We start from the raw sequence: 20,399 nt of genomic DNA on the forward strand, positions 1-20,399 counted from the left end.
TAGGCGCCAAGTGCTGATGGGGCCAGCTTGGCGTGCCCTCTGCCAGGTGCAGCACCTGCCTATGCCATGGGGGGGGTGGGGTAAGGAAAGTGGGCAGCCTGGCAGAGGAGGGAGGATGGGGGGGGTGGGAAGTGCAGGGGTTGGGGGGGGGACCAGTTGGGGGCCATTGGGGGACAGGTCTAAGCAGTGGTCTCAAGGCCCAACAAGCTCTGCAAGTGCAACCTGCCCCATGCCACCTTTCTGTTCCAGGTGGATAGGATCCAGCCCCCGGTCCCAGCGCAGGCCTGTGTGGGCTCAGCCCCTAGGCAGCTGGTGTCTGCCCATGATGGGACTTCCTGGTGTGCGTGTTGGGCTTGAGCCCCAGCCAGCCGCCCCCGGGGGGCTGGTGCAGAATAGGGCGTGTGCTCTGTCAGCTCCAGGCTGGCCGTGGAAGCTGTGATGGGAGCAGCGCAGTGGGCAGGGGCCCGGTAGCTGGGTCTGACGCACTCTTTGCTGGCTGTGGGGCGGGAGGAGCTGGGTGGGCTGCGTGAAGGTGGCATCTGATAGCTGAGGACTTTCCTTGTCATTCTTGGATGCTCTCTCTGCATGAGGCCTGGTGGTGGCCTGGGCATGGTGCCACCAGCCCCCACCTCCCCAGGACATTCTGCTTCTGCAGGTGGGGATCTCCTGGTGTGAGGTGTTTCCCTGGGGTGCTGGAGGCCTGGGAGGGGCTGTGCAGGCCAGGCCCTGGCATGTCCTCTATTCTATGGCCAGAAGGAACGGTTGCGATCATTGCTGTGTGTCCAGCCGCTGCCTCACACAGTCCCTCGGCCAGTCCATAGCTGCCGGCTCTGAGAGAGCCGGGGCCTAGCTCACCCCTGCCCCCAGGCGCTGCCTATCTCCCCTGCCCCGGAGCAGCCAGCGTCTCAGCAGAGAGGGGGTGAAAGACACTGGGCTGAGGGCCGGATTCCCCTTCGAATGGCAGCCAGAGACTGGTGTGAAATCAGGGCTGCGTGGCCCCCACCCAGCTCCACAGCAGGTCTCCACTGATGTCAGTGAGGGGCCTTCACAAAGAGCAGGGGCCAGGCCCATGGGGGGCTGAGGATCAGGGCCTGGCGGCCAGGTCCGCGGGCCTGGCGTGGGGCTCTGTGAGGGTGGGTCCCCTGCCGCAGGGGACGCTGTCTCGGAGAAATGCCCAGTGTCCCACGCCTTAGGGAGCGGGCAAGGTGGCAGAGGGGTGGGGGGCAGCACCAGCTACTCCAGGCTGCCCCCCCCCCATGGCAAGTCCTTCCCACTTCCTCCCCAGGACAGGGCCCCATAGCTGCCCCGGCTCCGCACAGCAGGCCAGGGGAGGAGGGGCCCTGCGGCTGGGGTGCCCTCAGGGAGTGGGGGAGGGTCCCCCTGCAGGGGGGAGCCAAAGGGACTTCCCCGCCCAGATGCCCCAGCCCCATCCTCACAGCTGCTCTCATAGATCTCCCAGCCCCTGCAGGGACTGCCCCCAGGCTGGAGGCCGGGTCCCCCCTCCAGTCCCAGCACTCACCCCCACCAGGCCAGGCACCCAAATCCGTCCTCCCCCCAAGTGCCTGCTGACCTTACAAGCCAGATGCCCATGTCTCCCCCCTCAGCCCCCACAGGCACTGACACCCCCCCCACCAGACACCTGAGCCCCCACAGGCACTGACACCCCCCCCACAGCCCCCCACGGGCACTGACACCCCCCCCACCAGACACCTGAGCCCCCACAGGCACTGACACCCCCCCCACAGCGCCCAAGGGGACTGACACCCCCCCACCAGACACCTGAGCCCCCACAGGCACTGACACCCCCCCACAGCCCCCCACGGGCACTGACACCCCACCCCGGCCAGACACCTGAGCTCCCGTGGGCACTGACCCCCCCCCCCAGCCTGCACAGACACCCCCCCCACCCCTGGCCAGACACCTGAGCCCCCACGGGCACTGCTCCCCCCCCACAGCCCCTACAGACACTGACACACACACCCCCACCAGACACTTGAGCCCCCGTGGGCACTGATGCCCCCACAGACACGGATACCCCCCACCAGACACTTGAGCCCCCGTGGGCACTGACACCCCCCTACAACCCTCCATAGACACGGACACCCCCCCCCCACCAGACACTTGAGCTCCCACGGGCACTGACACCCCCCTAGAGCCCCCCACAGACACTGACACCCCCCCACACCAGACACCTGAGCCCCCACGGGCACTGACACTCCCCCCACAGCCCCCACAGACACTGACACCCCCCACACCAGACACCTGAGCCCCCACGGGCACTGACACTCCCCCCACAGACACTGACACCCCCCCCACCAGACACCTGAGCCCCTGCAGGCACTGACACCCCCCCTACAGCCCCCACAGACACTGACACCCCCCACCAGACACCTGAGCCCCTGTGGGCACTGACACCCCCCCACAGACACTGACCCCCCCCACCAGACACCTGAGCCCCCGTGGGCACTGACACCCCCCCACAGACACTGACCCCCCCCACCAGACACCTGAGCCCCCGTGGGCACTGACACACCCCCACAGCCCCCACAGACACTAACCCCCCCCACCAGACACCTGAGCCCCTGTGGGCACTGACACCCCCCACAGACACTGACACCCCCACCAGACACCTGAGCCCCCGTGGGCACTGACACTCCCCCCACAGTCCCCACAGACACTGACCCCCTCACCAGACACCTGAGCCCCCGTGGGCACTGACACCCCCCACAGACACTGACCCCCCCCACCAGACACCTGAGCCCCCGTGGGCACTGACACACCCCCACAGCCCCCACAGACACTAACCCCCCCCACCAGACACCTGAGCCCCTGTGGGCACTGACACCCCCCACAGACACTGACACCCCCCACCAGACACCTGAGCCCCTGTGGGCACTGACACCCCCCCACAGACACTGACCCCCCCACCAGACACCTGAGCCCCCGTGGGCACTGACACTCCCCCCACAGTCCCCACAGACACTGACCCCCCCACCAGACACCTGAGCCCCCGTGGGCACTGACACTCCCCCCACAGTCCCCACAGACACTGACCCCCTCACCAGACACCCGAGCCCCCGTGGGCACTGACCCCCCCCCCCACAGACACTGACCCCCCCACCAGACACCCGAGCCCCCGTGGGCACTGACACCCCCCACAGACACTGACCCCCCCCACCAGACACCCGAGCCCCCGTGGGCACTGACACCCCCCCACAGCCCCCACAGACACTGACACCCCCCACACCAGACACCCGAGCCCCCGTGGGCACTGCTCTGGCCCAGCCGTTCAGCGCTAACAAATCCTCTGGCTGTAAACAGAGCCGTCTCCACGGCGACCGGCCTTTCCCCAGCATTGGGTGCTCCGGGTGCTCTCTGCCCGCCGGTGCAGGGTGGGTGGCATTGGCCTTTCCTGGGGCCTGCGGCCTGGCAGGGGCCAGCTAGAGAGGCCTGAATCTGAGGGGCTTGGGCGTCCGGTGGGGGGGTGGCTCCTACAGGGCTGTGGGGGGAGCTCGGGGGTCAGGCCCGGGGGGGTTGAACCTGTGGGGCTGTGGGGGAGCTTCTGTGTCTGGCCAGAGGGGGGTGGGGAAAATGCCTGTGGGGCTTCAGGGACCTGGGGGCTGTGGGAGGAGCTCGGGTGTCTGGCCTAGGGGGGTTGGTGACTGCGGGGTCTGTGAGGGGAGCTCGGGTGTCAGCCCCGGGGGTGGCACCTGTGGGGCGCAGGGGGCTCTGGCTGCCCCGCTCTGAGCATCCCTGGCAGGGAGGGGCTGCCATGCAGGGAGCCGGAGCCTGGGCTGCTTCAGGGCAGGGGCGGGTTACAGGGGACCCAGTGCCCCATATGCCAGCGAGTGATCAACGGGCGGGGGGGGGGGGAGACGCTGAGCTGCCAGGGCCCCTCAGGTGAGTGGGGAGGGACTTGGGGGCAGTGTTGTCTGGGGTGGGGGGTTGCCGGTGCCACCTCTAGGCAGGAGGGACCACCCTGATCTCAGCAATGGGTTCCCTCTTGCCTCTCAGAGCCCTGTGGGTGGCCGAGGTGCCCCTGGCCTGGCAGAGACACCTGCGGGGGGCTGAGGTCCGGACAGCCTGACCTGAGGAGATGCTGCTTTCAGCCATGGCGGGGCCATGGGAATCGCAGGACAGTGGCTGTAAGTTGTTTCATCGCTGCCCTCGCCCCCACCTCCTCCCCATGCCCACCGTCACCCACTAGGCCTTTGGCTGCCCTACCCCCCCCCATGCCTCCTCCCAGACCAGGCGGCGTCTCTGCCGGCGCTGTCCATGCCCAAGACGGTGCCAGAGGAGGATGCAGCCGATGCCCGCTCTGTACACAGCTGCCAAGCAACCTCCCAGGACAGAGCTGGGTCCCTCCCCTGTGCCCACGACGGGGGCAGGTGTGTTTGTGCCACCTTCCTGCTGCACCGGTCAGACGTCCCCTGCACATGCCTCTTCCCAGCTGTTGCCTGGAGTCTTCCCTGGGCCTCAGCCCTCTCTCGGTAGTGGTGAGAGCAGGGTTTGGGCCTGGTGCGAGGCAGAGGGACAGTGGGGGGCACACAAGCACTGTACTGGGGCATAGGGGCTGCATGGGCACCGAGGGGTGGTGAATGAATGGGGAGGGGGTTTCCCAGCCTGTCTTTCCACAGCAGCGACCTCGACAGGGGCGGCCACCACTCCCAGCACCATGCGTCACCGGAGCCCCCTGCCGGAGGTGAGGGAAGAGGAGACCCCGCTGACGAGCGCCCGCCGGCTCTGGGCCTTGCTCCGGGGGGGCATCCGGGCCACTACGGAGAAGGTATGTGGTGGGGGAAGGAAGGGGCAGCCTGAGGCCTGGTGTCCCTGCAGGCGCAGGAGAGGGCGGTGCTGAGTATGGCCTGACCATGGTGGCTACTGCCACTCCCCGGCCAGGCCACGCTCACACCACCACGCCTGCCCGCTGGCGGCACATCCATCGGGATCTTTGCTCAGCTCGTTCTACTAGACGCAAACCCCGGCCTTCTCTGGAGCCCCGTGGAGCCGTGTCCGAGCAGCGTCTGAGCCCAGAAGTCTCTTGCCAGTGCCCCACACTTCCCTCTCCCCATGCAGCTTCTTGCCAAGCCAGGCTAGCTTTGCCCTGTCCCTCCCCACCTGGAGCCGGGACTGAACGTCCCCAAAGGCCATTCCTTGGAGGTTTCTCCTGCTGGCTCCTAAAGCCCCAAGCAGCAGGATGCGATCAGTGTCTGCTCTCCCGCAGCGGGCACATGACAGGAGGTGCCTAAAACCATCTGATACCCAAACATCACCCGCAGCATTCAGGTGCTCCGGTGCCCTGTCAGTGTGTATCGCACCGCGACCACCCTCCCCAGGGAGCAGTCGGGCACCAGCCTGCACCGCTCCACTTGACTCGGGATGCAGCAGGACATGCTGGGACCTGCATTCCCCAAGTGGCCCTCGGGAGCCTGGGGGTCAGCCCTGCCCTATGCCGAGTTACCTGCTGAGCAGCGCAATGAGGGCGGTGGGTCGTGGCGCCGTGTGACTCCTCCTCCTCCTGTCAGATGAAGAAGGAAGAGCTGAAGGCTGCCCAGTTGACCCACGGCCTCCAGCACCTGCGTCACCTCAGCTTCCCGCAGCCCGTGTGCCACGTTGCCTACAACAGCAGCACCAGCCTCTTCGTGGTCCTGGACGCGGAGAGCCAGCTGCATCTGCACAAGGAGGACGGCTGGTTCAGCCACGGCACCCAGGCCCCAGAGCCCATCGCGGGCTTGCTGTATGCCACCCAGGTCAACAAGTACGTGGCCTGGGACCAGGGCAGCCTGCAGGTGCTGGGCCCAGCCTTCGAGGTCCTCTCCAAGGTGCTGGCCCCGCATGGCATCTGTTGCTGCCGCTACAGCCCAGAGCTCAATCAGGTGGTGACAGCTGGAGCGGGCAGCCTGTCCATCTGGGCCTTCCGCTATGGATTCTCCCAGCTGCAGTGCCAGGCCACCGTGCAGCAGGGCCTGTCCCCTCGCGACACCTTCACCCGGCTGGCCCTGGACACCCGCGTCCCCCAGAAATGCTTTGCTGCCTGCGGCACCGGGGTTGCTGTCTTCAACATCTCCCAGGGGGAGCTACTGACCTTCCAGAGGGACCTTCACAACAGGTGACAGCTGCTCTAGGGAGTGGGGTGCTGCCCGGCCAGCCCCGGGCGTCCCAGTGAAGAAAGAGGTCGACATCCACCCTAGGGAACTTCATGCTCCTGGGCCCTGGGCTGCTGCTCCATGGGGAGGGGATGGGCAGGAGGCGCTGGGTGGGTTCCGGGTTCCCCTCCCTCGCTAGCTGTGCCCGGCGTTGGCATGGGTGTGGACGGATGGGGCTGGCCAGTTCTGTGAGTCACTGCCAGGACTCCCCAGTGCATGCTGGGATCTCTGGTCTCTCTGAAGCTCACGTTCAGAGGCTGCTCTCGTCTCTGTTCGTAAAGTGAGACAGGCCCACGCGCTGCCAGGTCGAGGGCTGCGCTGGCAGCTGCTGCCCCTGCCCTGGCTGAGGCAGCTGTGGGACCTTCTCTGAGCCCTCCCTGCCCATCCTGGGTGGTGGGGCAGGCGTTTCATAGACACTGCAGCTGAGAAAGCCCTGTCAGGCCCCCAGGTCTGTGCACCCAGGCCCAGCCACCAGTGCAACTTGCCATGGGCCCCGGGGCTTGTGCAGTCACGGGGTGACCCTGGGAGGGGGTAGGGCGCCGGAGCCGGCAGGAGCGCTCATGGCTGCCTTTCTCCCAGGGCCATCACTGACATCGTCTATTGCGAGGCAGGGGCGTGTGTGGTGACGGCTTCCCGCGACACCACCATCAAGGTCTGGGACGAGAAGTGGCTGATCCAGACAATCTTCGTGGGACACACTGGTGAGCACCCTCCCCACCGGGGGGGGCAGAGTGGGGCACTGTCTGAAGCTGCTGGTCCCCGCCGCGGACCCCTGCCTTGCAGGGAGAGACTCTGCTGCCCTGGGGCTGCACCTGACCCCTCTGCCTCCTGCCCAGCCCTGGAGATGGGGGAGAGGGCTGCCCTCACACGAGGCTTGCTCCCTGGCTCCCATGTGGCCCTTGACTGGGGACTCCTGTCTGGGAGCAAACCTGCCCCTCAGCCTGGCAGTGCCCCCCAGTGGGCAGCCTGGGCATTGCTCTGACTCTGCCTTCCTTCCCTTCCTCTCTGGCAGGGCCTGTGACCGCTGTGACCATCTACCCCCAGGGACCCCTCATCCTCTCTGCCTCCCAGGACGGCACCATTCGCACCTGGAACCTGCAGACCATTGACCAGGTGGACGAAGTGCATGTGGCCGAGGTGGTGGAGCATCTGCAGACGCACCCAGAGGGCGGGTACGTGGTCTCGCTGACCGGCTCCACCATGGACCTTTGGAAGGTCAACCAGCTCTATTCCCTGCACACCCGGCTGGGTGCCGCCGTGACGCGCCTCTGTACCATCGACCTGAGTGCCGTGGGCAGCTTCCCAGTGCGGGCTGTGTGCGCGTGCCAGGACTCCACCGTGCGGCTCGTGGCCGCGCACACCGGCCGCATCCTCTCCACCCTGCTGCTGGACAGGCCCTGCCAGGCCGTGGAGGTGGCCTACTGTCTGCCCAAGGAGACCCTGTTCGTGCTGCTGGAGCTGGGCCAGCTCCTGAGGGTGAACGCCGCGGTCAACCCCATGAGCGTCAAGAAGATGGTGGCGCCCTGGAGCGAGTCGGCACGGCCCTGCTGCCTGCTCGTCTACAGCCACATCGTGGACCCCAAGAAGGCCTATGCGCAATGGCGGGAGATCGTGGAGCAGAAAGGGGACAAGAAGTCCTGGGCACGGCTCCCGCTAAAGCTGCAGGACAAAAACAGGTAAGGATTAGACCCAGCACCGCTCCCCACCCCAGCCCCTCACAGATGGGGGCATTGCGGGGAGCAGGGCGGGGAGCTCTCAGCAGGGGGCACTGTGGGGACCGGGGCAGGAGCACTGGCTGGGGCAGGGAGCTCCTGGTGACCCCAGCCCTGGTCTCTCCCAGCAGGGGGCACTGCGGAGAGCGGGGCGGGAGCATTGGCTGGGTGGGAGCTCCAGCCCTGGTCTCTCCCAGCAGGGGGCGCTGAGGAGAGCGGGGTGGGAGCATTGGCTGGGCGGGAGCTCCAGTCCCAGCCTCTCCCAGCAGGGGGTGCAGTGGGGGGCGGAGCAGGAGCGCTGGTTGGGGCAGCTCCCGGTGACTCCAGCCCTGGCCTCTCCCAGCAGGGGGCGCTCCGGAGAGCGGGGCGGGAGCATTGGCTGGGTGGGAGCTCCAGCCCTGGTCTGTCCCAGCAGGGGGCGCTGCGGAGAGCGGGTTGGGACTGGGAGCATTGGCTGGGTGGGAGCTCCAGTCCTAGCCTCTCCCAGCAGGGGGTGCAGTGGGGGGCGGAGCAGGAGCGCTGGTTGGGGCAGCTCCCGGTGACTCCAGCCCCAGCCTGTCCGGTGGGTTCGCTGTTGTGGTGCTGTGGTAGTTTGTGGCTGTGCCGCGGGTGATGTGCGTCGCCCGCAGGTACCTGCTAGTGCTGGGACAGGAGGACGGCTCGCTCTGCGTGCTCCGGTGGTTCACCGGGCGTGTTCAGTACCAGGTGGAGGCTCACGGCTCGGAGAGGGTGACCGCGCTGGCTGCCTACCCCCACGACACCTGGATCATCTCAGCCGGTGAGTGCGCTGAGCACCGGGAGGCAGGGCTTTCTGTGCACCCCCAGTGACTGCCGGCCCGGGGCAGGGATCCCCATGGAGCCCTTGAAGGGCAGAGCCCTCCCTGTGCAGCGATGGCATGGACGGGGCCCCAGGGGGCAGGGGGCAGGTCCTCACGGGCTGGAGAAGTCCTGGCCACAGAGCTCACAAAACCCAGTCGCTAAAGAGGGAGGGAACCGCAGAGCAGAGGGGTCAGTAGAAGACTCCATGGGCCTTGGGCGCGGCCTGGGAGGGTCTTCCCCCGTCGCCCATCCTGGGGGCGGGCAGGGCGTTCCCCCATCCCCAGAGGTCAGGACACTCCACCATTCCCCAGCCTCGGAGGGACCAGGTGTCCCCCTCATCCCGGGAGGAAGGCAGATGTTTCCCGCATGACCGGGGGGGCAGGAGCTGAGGGATTGTCCCCCATTTCCATCCGTTTCGCGTGTTTCATCAAACTAATGAAAAGCTCTGTGACAGTGGCACCTGAAAGGAGAAGTCTGGGTAGTTTACAGCAAGGCCCCTGTGAGCCGACCGCCCCAGCCAGGCCACAGCCCATGCTGGTGGGGGCTGGCGAGGGCCAGGGCCAGGGCCTGCTGCAGCCCAGCGTGGGGCCTGGTGGGAGCAGCCTGGCAGTGCCCCTCTGCCTGGCCCGCTGCAGGTGGCGATCGCACGGTGAAAGTCTGGCGCATCTTCCCCTACATTGACGAGTGCCTGACCCTGCTGCGGAGCTTCTCCTGCCAGCATCCCGTGCTGCACATGTGCCCGCTGGGCTCCACGCTGGGCACCGCCGTCCAGGACCCCGAGAGTGCCACCTACAGCATCGTCCAGTACGACCTGCTGGCCCAGAGCCGCCAGGAGCACGGCCCCGAGGACGACCCGCTGGACGAGATCACGGGTAAGAGCCCGGCTGCCCGGCGGCTTCTGCTCCTCCCCTCAGGGCCTGCGTCGGCACCCAGAGCAGGAGCCTGGGATCAGAGGTGGGTCTGGGCATCCAGGGGGGTAGCGGTGCCACCCGGGGAGTGTCCAACCCTGGGGTGTGGGGCAGGGAATGGAGTCCCATGGGGGTGTCCAGCCCCAGCAGAGGGATAGTGGTGCCTGAGGAGGACTACTCTGCCCCAGATGGGGTGGGAGGAAAGGGCCCCTCAGGGAGCGTCTGGCCCCAGGAAGGAGGGCCATGCCCAACGGGGAAGCAGTGTGTCAAGCTGCCTGCCGTGACTCCAGAGCGTCAGTACCAGCCGCAGGGCAGAGGGCCGGGCCCCGGCACCAGCCCCACATTGGCTGTGAGTTCTGTGTTCGATTTCACCAACCAGTTACCAGGTGTGAGCTCCTCAGGCCCTACCACAGCCTAACCGGGGAGTCACAGACAGGCCCCGTGGGCGCCCCCGTCTGTCCTGCCACCTGGGAGATAGCTGGGCCCTTTCCCCAAGGATACAGCAATAGTCAGGTTACTCCCTGTCCCAAAGGACCCGTCCTCACCCCAGGGCCCTGCGCTTTAGCTCTCACACCGAAGCCCACACTTATAGCCAGCCCTAGAACAAGCTGTCGAAAGCTTTATTACCTGGGACAGGAAACAAGCATTACTGACAAGGTTAAAGGAGATGAGTTACAATCTCAATAAAAGCTTCTATACTAAACTATACTATATGTCCTAAGGGCTAGCCCGGGCTGAGCACTGGGGATCTCTTGCTTATGCCTAGAAACCTGCCCCAGATTCTGAGCAGTATAGAGATAATCAGTCCCTCCCTGTCAGGGGTTTTTATTCCCCTCCCCCCATGTGCTCTAAGCTGTGAACTCAGCTGACAGGAGGAAACCACTTGCACGACTCGTCTTCAGGGCCAGGGGCGGGAGGGCAGAACAACAAACATGTTTCAGAGTAGCAGCCGTGTTAGTCTGTATCCACAAAAAGAACAGGAGTACTTGTGGCACCTTAGAGACTAACAAATTTATTAGAGCATAAGCTTTCGTGGACTACAGCCCACTTCTTCGGATGCATATAGAGTGGAACATATATTGAGGAGATATATATACACACACATACAGAGAGCATGAACAGGTGGGAGTTGTCTTACCAAGTCTGAGAGGCCAATTAAGTAAGAGAAAAAAAAACTTTTGAAGTGATAATCAAGCTAGCCCAGTACAGACAGTTTGATAAGAAGTGTGAGAATACTTACAAGGGGAGATAGATTCAATGTTTGTAATGGCTCAGCCATTCCCAGTCCTTATTCAATCCTGAGTTGATTGTGTCTAGTTTGCATATCAATTCCAGCTCAGCAGTCTCTCTTTGGAGTCTGTTTTTGAAGTTTTTCTGTTGTAATATAGCCACCCGCAGGTCTGTCATTGAATGACCAGACAGGTTAAAGTGTTCTCCCACTGGTTTTTGAGTATTATGATTCCTGATGTCAGATTTGTGTCCATTAATTCTTTTGCGTAGAGACTGTCCGGTTTGGCCAATGTACATGACAGAGGGGCATTGCTGGCACGTGATGGCATATATCACATTGATAGATGTGCAGGTGAACGAGCCCCTGATGGTATGGCTGATGTGATTAGGTCCTATGATGTTGTCACTTGAATAGATATGTGGACAGAGTTGGCATCGGGCTTTGTTACAAGGATAGGTTCCTGGGTCAGTGATTTTGTTCAGTGATGTGTGGTTGCTGGTGAGTATTTGCTTTAGGTTGGGGGGTTGTCTGTAAGCGAGGACAGGTCTGTCTCCCAAGATCTGTGAGAGTAAAGGATCATCTTTCAGGATAGGTTGTAGATCTCTGATGATGCGCTGGAGAGGTTTTAGTTGGGGGCTGAAGGTGACAGCTAGTGGTGTTCTGTTATTTTCTTTGTTGGGCCTGTCTTGTAGGAGGTGACTTCTGGGTACTCGTCTGGCTCTGTCAATCTGTTTTTTCACTTCAGCAGGTGGGTATTGTGGTTTTAAGAATGCTTGATAGAGATCTTGTAGGTGCTTGTCTCTATCTGAGGGATTGGAGCAAATGCGGTTACATCTTAGAGCTTGGCTGTAGACAATGGATCGTGTGGTGTGTCCTGGATGGAAGCTGGAGGCATGTAGGTAAGTGTAGCGGTCAGTAGGTTTCCGGTATAGGGTGGTATTTATGTGACCATCGCTTATTAGCACAGTAGTGTCCAGGAAATGGACCGCTTGTGTGGATTGATCTAGGCTGAGGTTGATGGTGGGATGGAAATTATTGAAATCATGGTGAAATTCCTCAAGAGCTTCTTTTCCATGGGTCCAGATGATGAAGATGTCATCAATGTAGCGCAAGTAGAGTAGGGGCGTTAGGGGACGAGAGCTAAGGAAGCGTTGTTCTAAGTCAGCCATAAAAATGTTGGCATATTGTGGGGCCATGCGGGTACCCATAGCAGTGCCGCTGACTTGAAGGTATATATTGTCCCCAAACAAACATGTTGTGTCCTCTTTATCATCCCACAATGGTCTGTCCGGTGTTGATGGGCCTTTCCTGTGGGGCAGGACGTGACACCTCCCGCTGGAGCCAGCACTTCACACTGGTAAATGTCTCTCTCCTGCCTGGTGAGTTACACGCTCACAGAAGTTCCCAATTCAACCGCTCAGATTGTTCCCTTTCACTAGGGGATACAGATGTGATACGTGAGATTGATGCCGGCGGCAGCTCCCCACCGTTCCATACAGTCTAAACACGACCCACATTCTGATGATCCTGACCCCCGTCTGAATGATGCTCACACTCGGGGGGCCAGGCCGGTTCCAGCCACGTATTTGTTGGGGTTCTCTTGAGACAAGGGGACTTTGGCAGGAGTTGGCACCTGGTCTGGCAGTGTCACGCTGTGTTCTGTGGGCTGTGCCCTGCCTGGGGGGGACATGGGGTTGTTGGTTGCCCCATGGGGCGTAGCCAGTTCATGGCGCTCCTACTCCCCCCAGGGCATGCTACCTGGGGGGCCAGCCCCAGGCTGGAGGGTGGGGCTCCCTGTTTAATGGCAGCTCTTCCCTGCCCCATAGGCCTGTGCTGCTGTCCCACGCTGAAGCTCTTTGCGTCGGCCAGCAGGGATGGGTCGGTGAAGGTCTGGAACGCCCAAAACCAGCTACTCAGGTGAGAGGCAGACGCTCCTGTCAAGCCAGCCAGCACGGCTTGTTGGGGGTCTCTCCCCGGATCCTGCCCATGCTGCAGTCGCTGGGGGGGACTTTGGGTGGGTCTCATGGCCCAAGATGTTAACATGCCCCTGTCACTGATTGGAGCTGCACAGGGTGCTGGGGCCCCGAGCTGGCAGGGAAGGCAGGGGTAGAAGTAGTCTTGGTACATCAGGTGGCAGCTCCCAGGGGGTTTCTGTGATCCAACCTGTCACAGTGGCGTCTCCCTGGAAGCTGCCACCTGATATGCCAAGACTACCTCTGCTCCTGTTTTCCCTGCCAGCTCAGGACTCCAGCACCCTGTCTTGCTGAGCCAGACACTCCCGTCTGCTCCAACCAAGACCCAGGGTTTGAATCACTTGCCCCAAAGGTGCAAGTTTACCTGAAAACAGCTCACAGAAGTGTGCTTGTCTCTAGCACTCAGATGCCCAACTCCCAATGGGGTCTAAACCCAGATAAATCCGTTTTACCCTGCATAAAGCTTATGCAGGGTAAACTCATGAATTGTTCGCCCTCTATAACACTGATAGAGAGAGATGCACAGTTGTTTGCTCCCCCAGATATTAATACATACTCTGAGTTAATTAAAAGTAAAAAAGTGATTTTATTAAATACAGACAGTAGGGTTTAAGTGGTTCCAAGTAGTAACAGACAGAACAAAGTAAGTCACCAAGCAAAATAAAATAAAACACACACATCTATGTCTAATCAAACTGAATACAGATAATCTCACCCTCCGAGATGCTTCAGTAATTTTTTTCCTCAGACTGGACCCCTTCCAGGCCTGGGCACAATTCTTTCCCCTGGTACAGCTCTTGTTGCAGCTCAGGTGGTAGCTAGGGGATTCTTCACGATGGCTCCTCCCCAGGAGCGCTGCCAGCTTTTCCGCCACCCTGAAATGCCACCCCCACCACAGAGGCAGCGGAAGGTCCTGCCGCCGAAAAACCGCCACGGTCGCCGCCCCCCAAATCGCAGTGCCCTGGGCGACCGCCTAGGTCGCCTAATGGGTTGCGCCGGCCCTGCTCCTCCCACTTTGTTCTGTTCCACCCGTTTATATATCTTTTGCATAAGGCGGGAACCCTTTGTCCCTCTGGGTTCCCACCCCCACTTCTCAATGGAAAGACACCAGGTTAAAGATGGATTCCAGTTCAGGTGACATGATCACATGTCACTGCAAGACTTCATTACCCACTTGCCACCACACACCTATACAGGAAGACTCACAGGTAAACACACCCATCTGCAGACAATGGCCCTGGTTAATGGGAGTCATCAAGGTTCCAAATCACCATGAATGGCCCACACTTTGCATAATTACAATAGGTCCTCAGAGTTATAGTTCATGTTCCTAGTTTCAGATACAAGACTGGTACATTTATACAAATAGGATGAACACACTCAGTAGATTATAAGCTTTGTAAGGATACCTTACAAGAGACCTTTTGCATGAAGCATATTCCAGTTACATTATATTCACTCATTAGCATATTTTTATAAAACCATATAGACTGCACAACGTCACAGGGACTTTATTGACTTTCACTCACTGCTGAGCTCCCAGTTAGAGTCCATGTGCAGGAACAATTATCCTGTGGGGAGGGTCTCAGAGCCCTGGGGGTCTCCCCCTGTGGGGAGGGGGCAGCCTGGCAGGCAGAGCAAATCCATGCATTTAGCTATTTTACCTGTTCCCAGTCTATCTGCCTGCCCCTCCCCTCATAGCCAGTGGGAGCTGCGATCCCCCACGGTTGAGTCCCACCCTTGTTGCAGCTTGGGGCACAGGGGCTGCTGGGCGGGGGCTCCCCCCACCCAATGGGCTGGGGTGCTGGGCTCTGCTGACCCCCTGCACTGGGCAGCTGCTGAGGTCTGGGGCTGGCTAGAGGGGCTGCTGGGTCCAGCAGACTTACCCACTCCGTCTGTCCCTGCGCCGTCAGCTGGGGAGCTCGGTGCTCCAGACGCAGCCGCCAAGGGGCAGGGGCAGGGGCAGGGGCCGGCAGCTAGTCCGGGACAGAGCCACAGAGAGAACCCAGGAGTCCTAGCTCCCATCCTGGGCATTAGCCACAAACCCACCCTGCCTTTGAAGGGAAGATCCCAGCGGAGAGCTGCAGCCTGGGGCCCCTTTCCCGCCCTCCCCCCCAGCCCACTGTGCTGTGGGATGGGCCGGGAAGCCCCCACCTCAGCTTGGGTCTCGGATGCAGTTGAACTGGGATATGGGTGTCCAGACCTCCCCTGCCGTGCAGTGTTGCTGCGCATTAGCGAGCTGCGGTGGTGCAGTTCCCCGGTACGAACCCAGCCCCCGGGGGAGCGGCGGGGGTCGGTAGCAGCCCGTTTACCCGGCAGAGGAAGGACCTGGGCTGAGCTAGTGTCACGGCTCGATGTGGGGGGGGGGCTCCCCCGCCACGTGGCCTCTCTCCTCAGGCACCTCAAGCTGAACACGATCCCGGAGAGCCTGGCCTTTGGGGACGAGCGCGGGGACCTGCTGCTGGGCGTGGAGCAGCACCTGCACCGCATACACCACAGCAAGTACCTGCCCAGGCCGTATCTCACCAAGGTACGGGCGGAGCTTGGGGGCAGCACGGGGCGGGCGGGGCGGGGCCCGGCACAGGTACACACGAGCCAGGCTGCTCAGGGATACCTGCCGCAGGGACCTTCTCTGTGCACAACGTCTGCACAGACTAGACCTGTATCAGACCCTCCACCACTGGGCATCGTTCAGACACAGTGCTGGCAGAGGTGGGGCTGGAGTAGCTGGGAGCAGCCCCCATAGACAGCGCCCTGCCCCACTCCCAAGGCGCCTCCTGCTGGGACAGGCCAGGGCTGGGGTAGTCGGGAGCTGCCCCCCCAGCCAGTGCCGTGCCCCACTCCCACAGCGCCCCCTGCTGGGACAGGCCAGGGCTGGGGTAGCCGGGAGCTGCCCCCCCAGCCAGTGCCGTGCCCCACTCCCACAGCGCCCCCTGCTGGGACAGGCCAGGGCTGGGGTAGCCGGGAGCTGCCCCCCCAGCCAGTGCCGTGCCCCACTCCCACAGCGCCCCCTGCTGGGACGGGCTGGGGCTGGAGTTGCCAGGAGCTCCCCCCACCCACCAGCGAGTGCCGTGCCCCACTCCCACAGCGCCCCCTGCTGGGACGGGCTGGGGCTGGAGTCGCCAGGAGCTCCCCCCACCCACCAGCGAGTGCCCTGCCCCGCTCCTCACAGCGCCCCCTGCTGGGAGAGGCCGGGGCTGGCGTCGCTGGGGGTCCCCGGAGATGTAGTGAGACACTGAGTGGATGACGTGGGGGGACCAGTTCTCTGCTGCCCTTCCGCAGCCGGCAAGACTCAGGGCCTCTTTCTCCTGCAGCTGCTGTGCATGAGCCTCCCAGACCCTGTGCAGGACTCTCCTTTCCCCCTCAGCGACAGCTCCCTGCGGCCCCTCAACAAGGACGCTAGACAACGGCTGCTCCTGGAGCCTCGTTCCCTCGCTGTCAAGTGAGCCCAGCCGGGGTCTGCCCCACTGCCAGGCCGGGTGCTCCGAGCTCCTGCCCAGTACACGGCTCCACACCGCCAGGGCCGGAGCACCCCCACACACACACTCCCTGGGTGCACCCACACCACCAGGGCCGGAGCACCCCCCACACACACACATCAGGTGCACCCGCTTCGCCATGGGTGGAGGACCTCCCCACCCTGGGTACACCTGCTCCACTATGGCCGGAGGACTCCCTCCTCCCCCCGTGGGTACACCCCCTCAGCCATGGCCAGAGGATTCCCCCCCAACACTCTCCCCCGCTGTGCTCCATGTTGTGGGCTTTGCAGGTTCCATCCCTCGTCCCCAGTGTCCTCAGGAGAAAGAGAACTTTTCCGCCCAGACCGAGGGATTCTCTGTGGATGCAGAACGCACAGCCTCAGAGCTGGGCGTGGGGAGGGGTCGAGGGCAGTGGCTGCAGATCTGCCTAAGAGCAGTGTAATGGGGGTTGCATCAGAGAGCTACATGGGGGGAGTCCTCACCCAAAGGCAACTGTGGGCACACCCTACACGCTCATGTGGGGACAGACGGACATGGGGACAGACGGACACACACATACACGTGGGGACACACACACACACACACAAACATACACGTGGGGACAGACAGATGGACACACACATGGGAACACACACACACATGGGGACACACACACAAACATACACGTGGGGACAGACAGATGGACACGCACGTGGGGACAGACAGATGGCTATACCCACACGTAGGGACAGATGGATGACCAGACACACATGGGGACAGACAGACGGATACACGGACACACACCACCACAACCAACGTTCCTGACCCACGTGGCCCTTGTTGAGGCAATGCTGGGTGACCCACCGGCGGTCCTGGGTCATGTCTCTTGGCTCTGGCAGCCCTGTGGGCGGGCTCAGGGCAGCCCATGCCATCCCTGCGCAGGGCAGCCCCAGGCAGGATGCTGTCGCTCAGGCAGGGAACGTGCAGTGAACGGGGTTGTTCTGAGATCCCTGAGGGACACTGGTGCTAGTTTGCACCCGATGCACCATCTCTTGCTTCTGGGAGGGTGTGACGGAGCAGGGAGCAGGGCAGATTTGACCTGGGAATGTTGCAGGGGGGTTGCAGTGGGGATGTGGGACTTCCCTTGAAGGAAGCTACCTGAGCTGTAACCTGAGCCAGGAACGGGGGTGGGGAGAATTAACACCTTCTGCCCGGGAGACTGAACAAAGGAGAGGAGCAGCGGGAGGGGCTGGGAGTTTAGTTTCGGTTGGGGCTGGGTGGTGCAACGCAGGGAACCCCAAGCTGGGGTCTAAGCTCCCTGAACCTCCCAGAGGGACCTAATTGAGGGGGTCCGGTCGTACCTACACGCTCTGCTTGAGACTGTGTTCCTGTCCTTAAATAAACCTTCTGCTTTACTGGCTGGCTGAGAGTCGCAGTGAATCTCGGGAAGAGGGGTGCAGGGCCCTAACTCCCCCACAATCCGCAACACCTGGTGGCAGCGGTGGGATCTACTGCACCCCGTGGACGGCGCTTCCTGCAGTAAGTGACTGGGGAGCAGTAAAACGAAGGGGGATTGACGGGGACCAGGCGTGCTGAAGAGTGAGAGAGAGACGGTTATTACCCCTGGGAGTGTGTGACCAGCGAGAAGGACTTTTGCAGTAACAGGGTCCCCCGGGGGGATCGCAGCGAGTGGTCCCAGGGGCGGAGGAGTCTGCAGCTCGACCCTGGCAGAGAGGTGGTGACCTCGAGAAGGGCTGGCACACTAGGGGTCCCCCTGGGAACTGTGGGGAGCTGTGAGCACACAGGCCGGTGAGTGGCCAGCAGGAAGATGTATGCCAAGCGGCTTAAGAGCGACCTGGTGGAGCTGTGCAAGCAGAGGCGGCTGTGCATTGGGAGGCTCACCAAAGAACAGCTCATTGCCCAGCTGGAGGCGGAAGATCGCGCGAATGAACTGATCCCTGTGTCTCAGGGAAGCAGCCTGGCAGATGCAGCGCAGGCACCAGTGTCTGTCCCAGCTGGGAGTGGTCAGCCGGCTGCTGAGGGCTTCCCGAGACCCCTCCTTCCTATGCCTAGGGGAAGGGTGGGGAGAAGCCCAGCAAATACCGAGGGCGCCGTGACCCCCCCGGCCAGCAGGGGATCCCCCCGGCGAAGCCCGCCGGCCAGCAGAGGATCCTCCCGGCGACGTTCGGCATCCGGGGAGCGGAATTGGCTGGAATGGGAGAAAGAGCTAAAACTGAGGGAGCTGGAGGATCGTGAACAACAGAGACAGCATGAAGAGAGACAGCGTCAGCATGAACGGGAGGAGAAAGAGAGACAGCATCAGCGTGAAGAGAGACAGAGACAGCATGAACGGGAGGAGAAAGAGAGACAGAGACAGGAGAATGAGAGACAGCATCAGCGTGAACTGGAACTGGCGAGACTGAGGGGCAGCGAACCCCCGGCTGCGGTGAGTGAGGGGGGACCCAGGACTGCACGGAGCTTTGATAAGTGCATCATGGCCCCATACAAGGAGGGGGAGGACATGGATGACTTCCTGGAGGCCTTTGAGACGGCCTGCGAGCTGCACCGGGTTGATCCCGCGGACAGACTCCGGGTCCTTACCCCCTTACTGGACCCCAAATCCGTGGCATTGTACCGCCAACTGGGAGAGGCAGAGAAAGGGGACTACGAACTATTCAAAAGGGCCCTGCTACGAGAGTTTGGGCTGACTCCTGAGATGTACCGGGAAAGGTTCCGGAGTCAAGATAAAACCCCTGAGATCTCATATCTGCAACTAGCCGTCCGCATGGAAAGATATGCCAGCAAGTGGGCTGGTGGGGCCCAGACGAAGGAGGACCTGATTAAACTGCTGGTACTGGAGCAACTGTATGAGCGGTGCCCATCCGACCTGAGGCTGTGGTTGGTGGACAGAAAGCCAGAGAACCCGCGACACGCCGGGCAGCTGGCTGATGAGTTTGTAAAGAGCCGGTCAGGGGGTGGCAGGGAGGAGGCCCAAAGGAACAGGCCCGCCGCGATGCAGAGAGAGAGTCACCCTGGGACCTCCCAAAGGGGGAATATGGGGAATCCCCTCCCACGGGGAAGGCCCAGCATCAGGGACAACCGACCGGCTCGAGGGGACCCACGGGACCTGAGCTGCTATTACTGCGGCCGAAGAGGCCACGTTCGGGCCCAGTGCCCCAAGCTCAAGGACAGACTGAGCAGACCGAACCCGCACCGGGTTAACTTGGTAGAGGCCCAGACGGACGAGGGGCAGGCTTCCCACGCAAGAGGGGCTGGCAGCTTATCAACTGCTCAAGAGAGAGAAGGGCCCCCGGCCAGCTTCTCTGGGGGGCCAGATGCTCCGGATTCAAAGTTCTCCGTTTACAGGGTTGGTGCGGGGCTGTCCCTGCGGAGCGAGTGCCTTGTTCCCCTGGAGGTGGATGGGAAGAAAGTTTATGGATACTGGGACACGGGCGCAGAGGTGACACTGGCCCGGCCCGAGGTGGTGGCCCCAGATCGGGTGGTGCCCAACACCTTCCTGACCCTGACCGGGGTGGGCGGGACCCCATTCAAGGTTCCCGTAGCGAGGGTACACCTGAAATGGGGGGCCAAGGAGGGCCCCAAGGACGTGGGAGTGCACCACCATTTGCCCACTGAGGTGTTGATGGGGGGGGACCTAGAGGACTGGCCAAGCAGCCCCCAGACCGCCTTAGTCGTGACCCGTAGCCAGAGCCGGCGAGGGGCACTACGCCCTGACCTTGGGAAGGATGTCCCACCGGAGGCACCGATCCCTTCCCGGGTGGGAAGGGAAACCCCAAGGACAGGCCGCGGGGTGGCTGGGGCTTCCGACCCAGCCGACGAGAGGGAGCAGGTCCCCATCCCTTCCCCAGCCGCCGAGTTCCAGGCCGAGTTGCAGAAGGACCCCTCCCTGCGGAAGCTAAGGGGCCTGGCTGACCTCAGTGTGGTACAGACCATGAGGAGAGGATGCAAGGAGAGGTTCCTGTGGGAGAAGGGGTTCCTGTACCGAGAGTGGGCTCCCCCGGGGGAAGTGGAGTCGTGGGGGATCAGGAGGCAGCTGGTGGTTCCCCAGAAGTTTCGCCACAAGCTACTGTACCTGGCCCATGACATCCCTCTCGCAGGGCACCAGGGGATCCGGCGCACCAGGCAGAGGCT

General features: G+C 62.4%; 1 protein-coding gene across 1 annotated transcript in view; it reads left to right on the forward strand.

Moving 5' to 3' along the window:
- Positions 1-4,065: 4,065 nt before the first annotated feature.
- WDR97 (WD repeat domain 97) overlaps positions 4,066-20,399 on the forward strand; it is a 68,230-nt gene continuing 51,896 nt past the window's right edge. Inside the window, exons 1-10 of the mRNA XM_054020527.1 lie at positions 4,066-4,145; positions 4,638-4,786; positions 5,526-6,109; positions 6,726-6,847; positions 7,159-7,822; positions 8,488-8,636; positions 9,313-9,549; positions 12,643-12,733; positions 15,187-15,319; positions 16,104-16,231. Coding sequence (XP_053876502.1) covers positions 4,097-4,145; positions 4,638-4,786; positions 5,526-6,109; positions 6,726-6,847; positions 7,159-7,822; positions 8,488-8,636; positions 9,313-9,549; positions 12,643-12,733; positions 15,187-15,319; positions 16,104-16,231 — 2,306 coding nt within the window. The 5' untranslated portion in view covers positions 4,066-4,096. The remainder of the gene's footprint in view (positions 4,146-4,637; positions 4,787-5,525; positions 6,110-6,725; positions 6,848-7,158; positions 7,823-8,487; positions 8,637-9,312; positions 9,550-12,642; positions 12,734-15,186; positions 15,320-16,103; positions 16,232-20,399) is intronic.

Source organism: Malaclemys terrapin, chromosome 2 (assembly GCF_027887155.1).
Source record: "Malaclemys terrapin pileata isolate rMalTer1 chromosome 2, rMalTer1.hap1, whole genome shotgun sequence".
Classification (NCBI taxonomy): domain Eukaryota; kingdom Metazoa; phylum Chordata; order Testudines; family Emydidae; genus Malaclemys; species Malaclemys terrapin.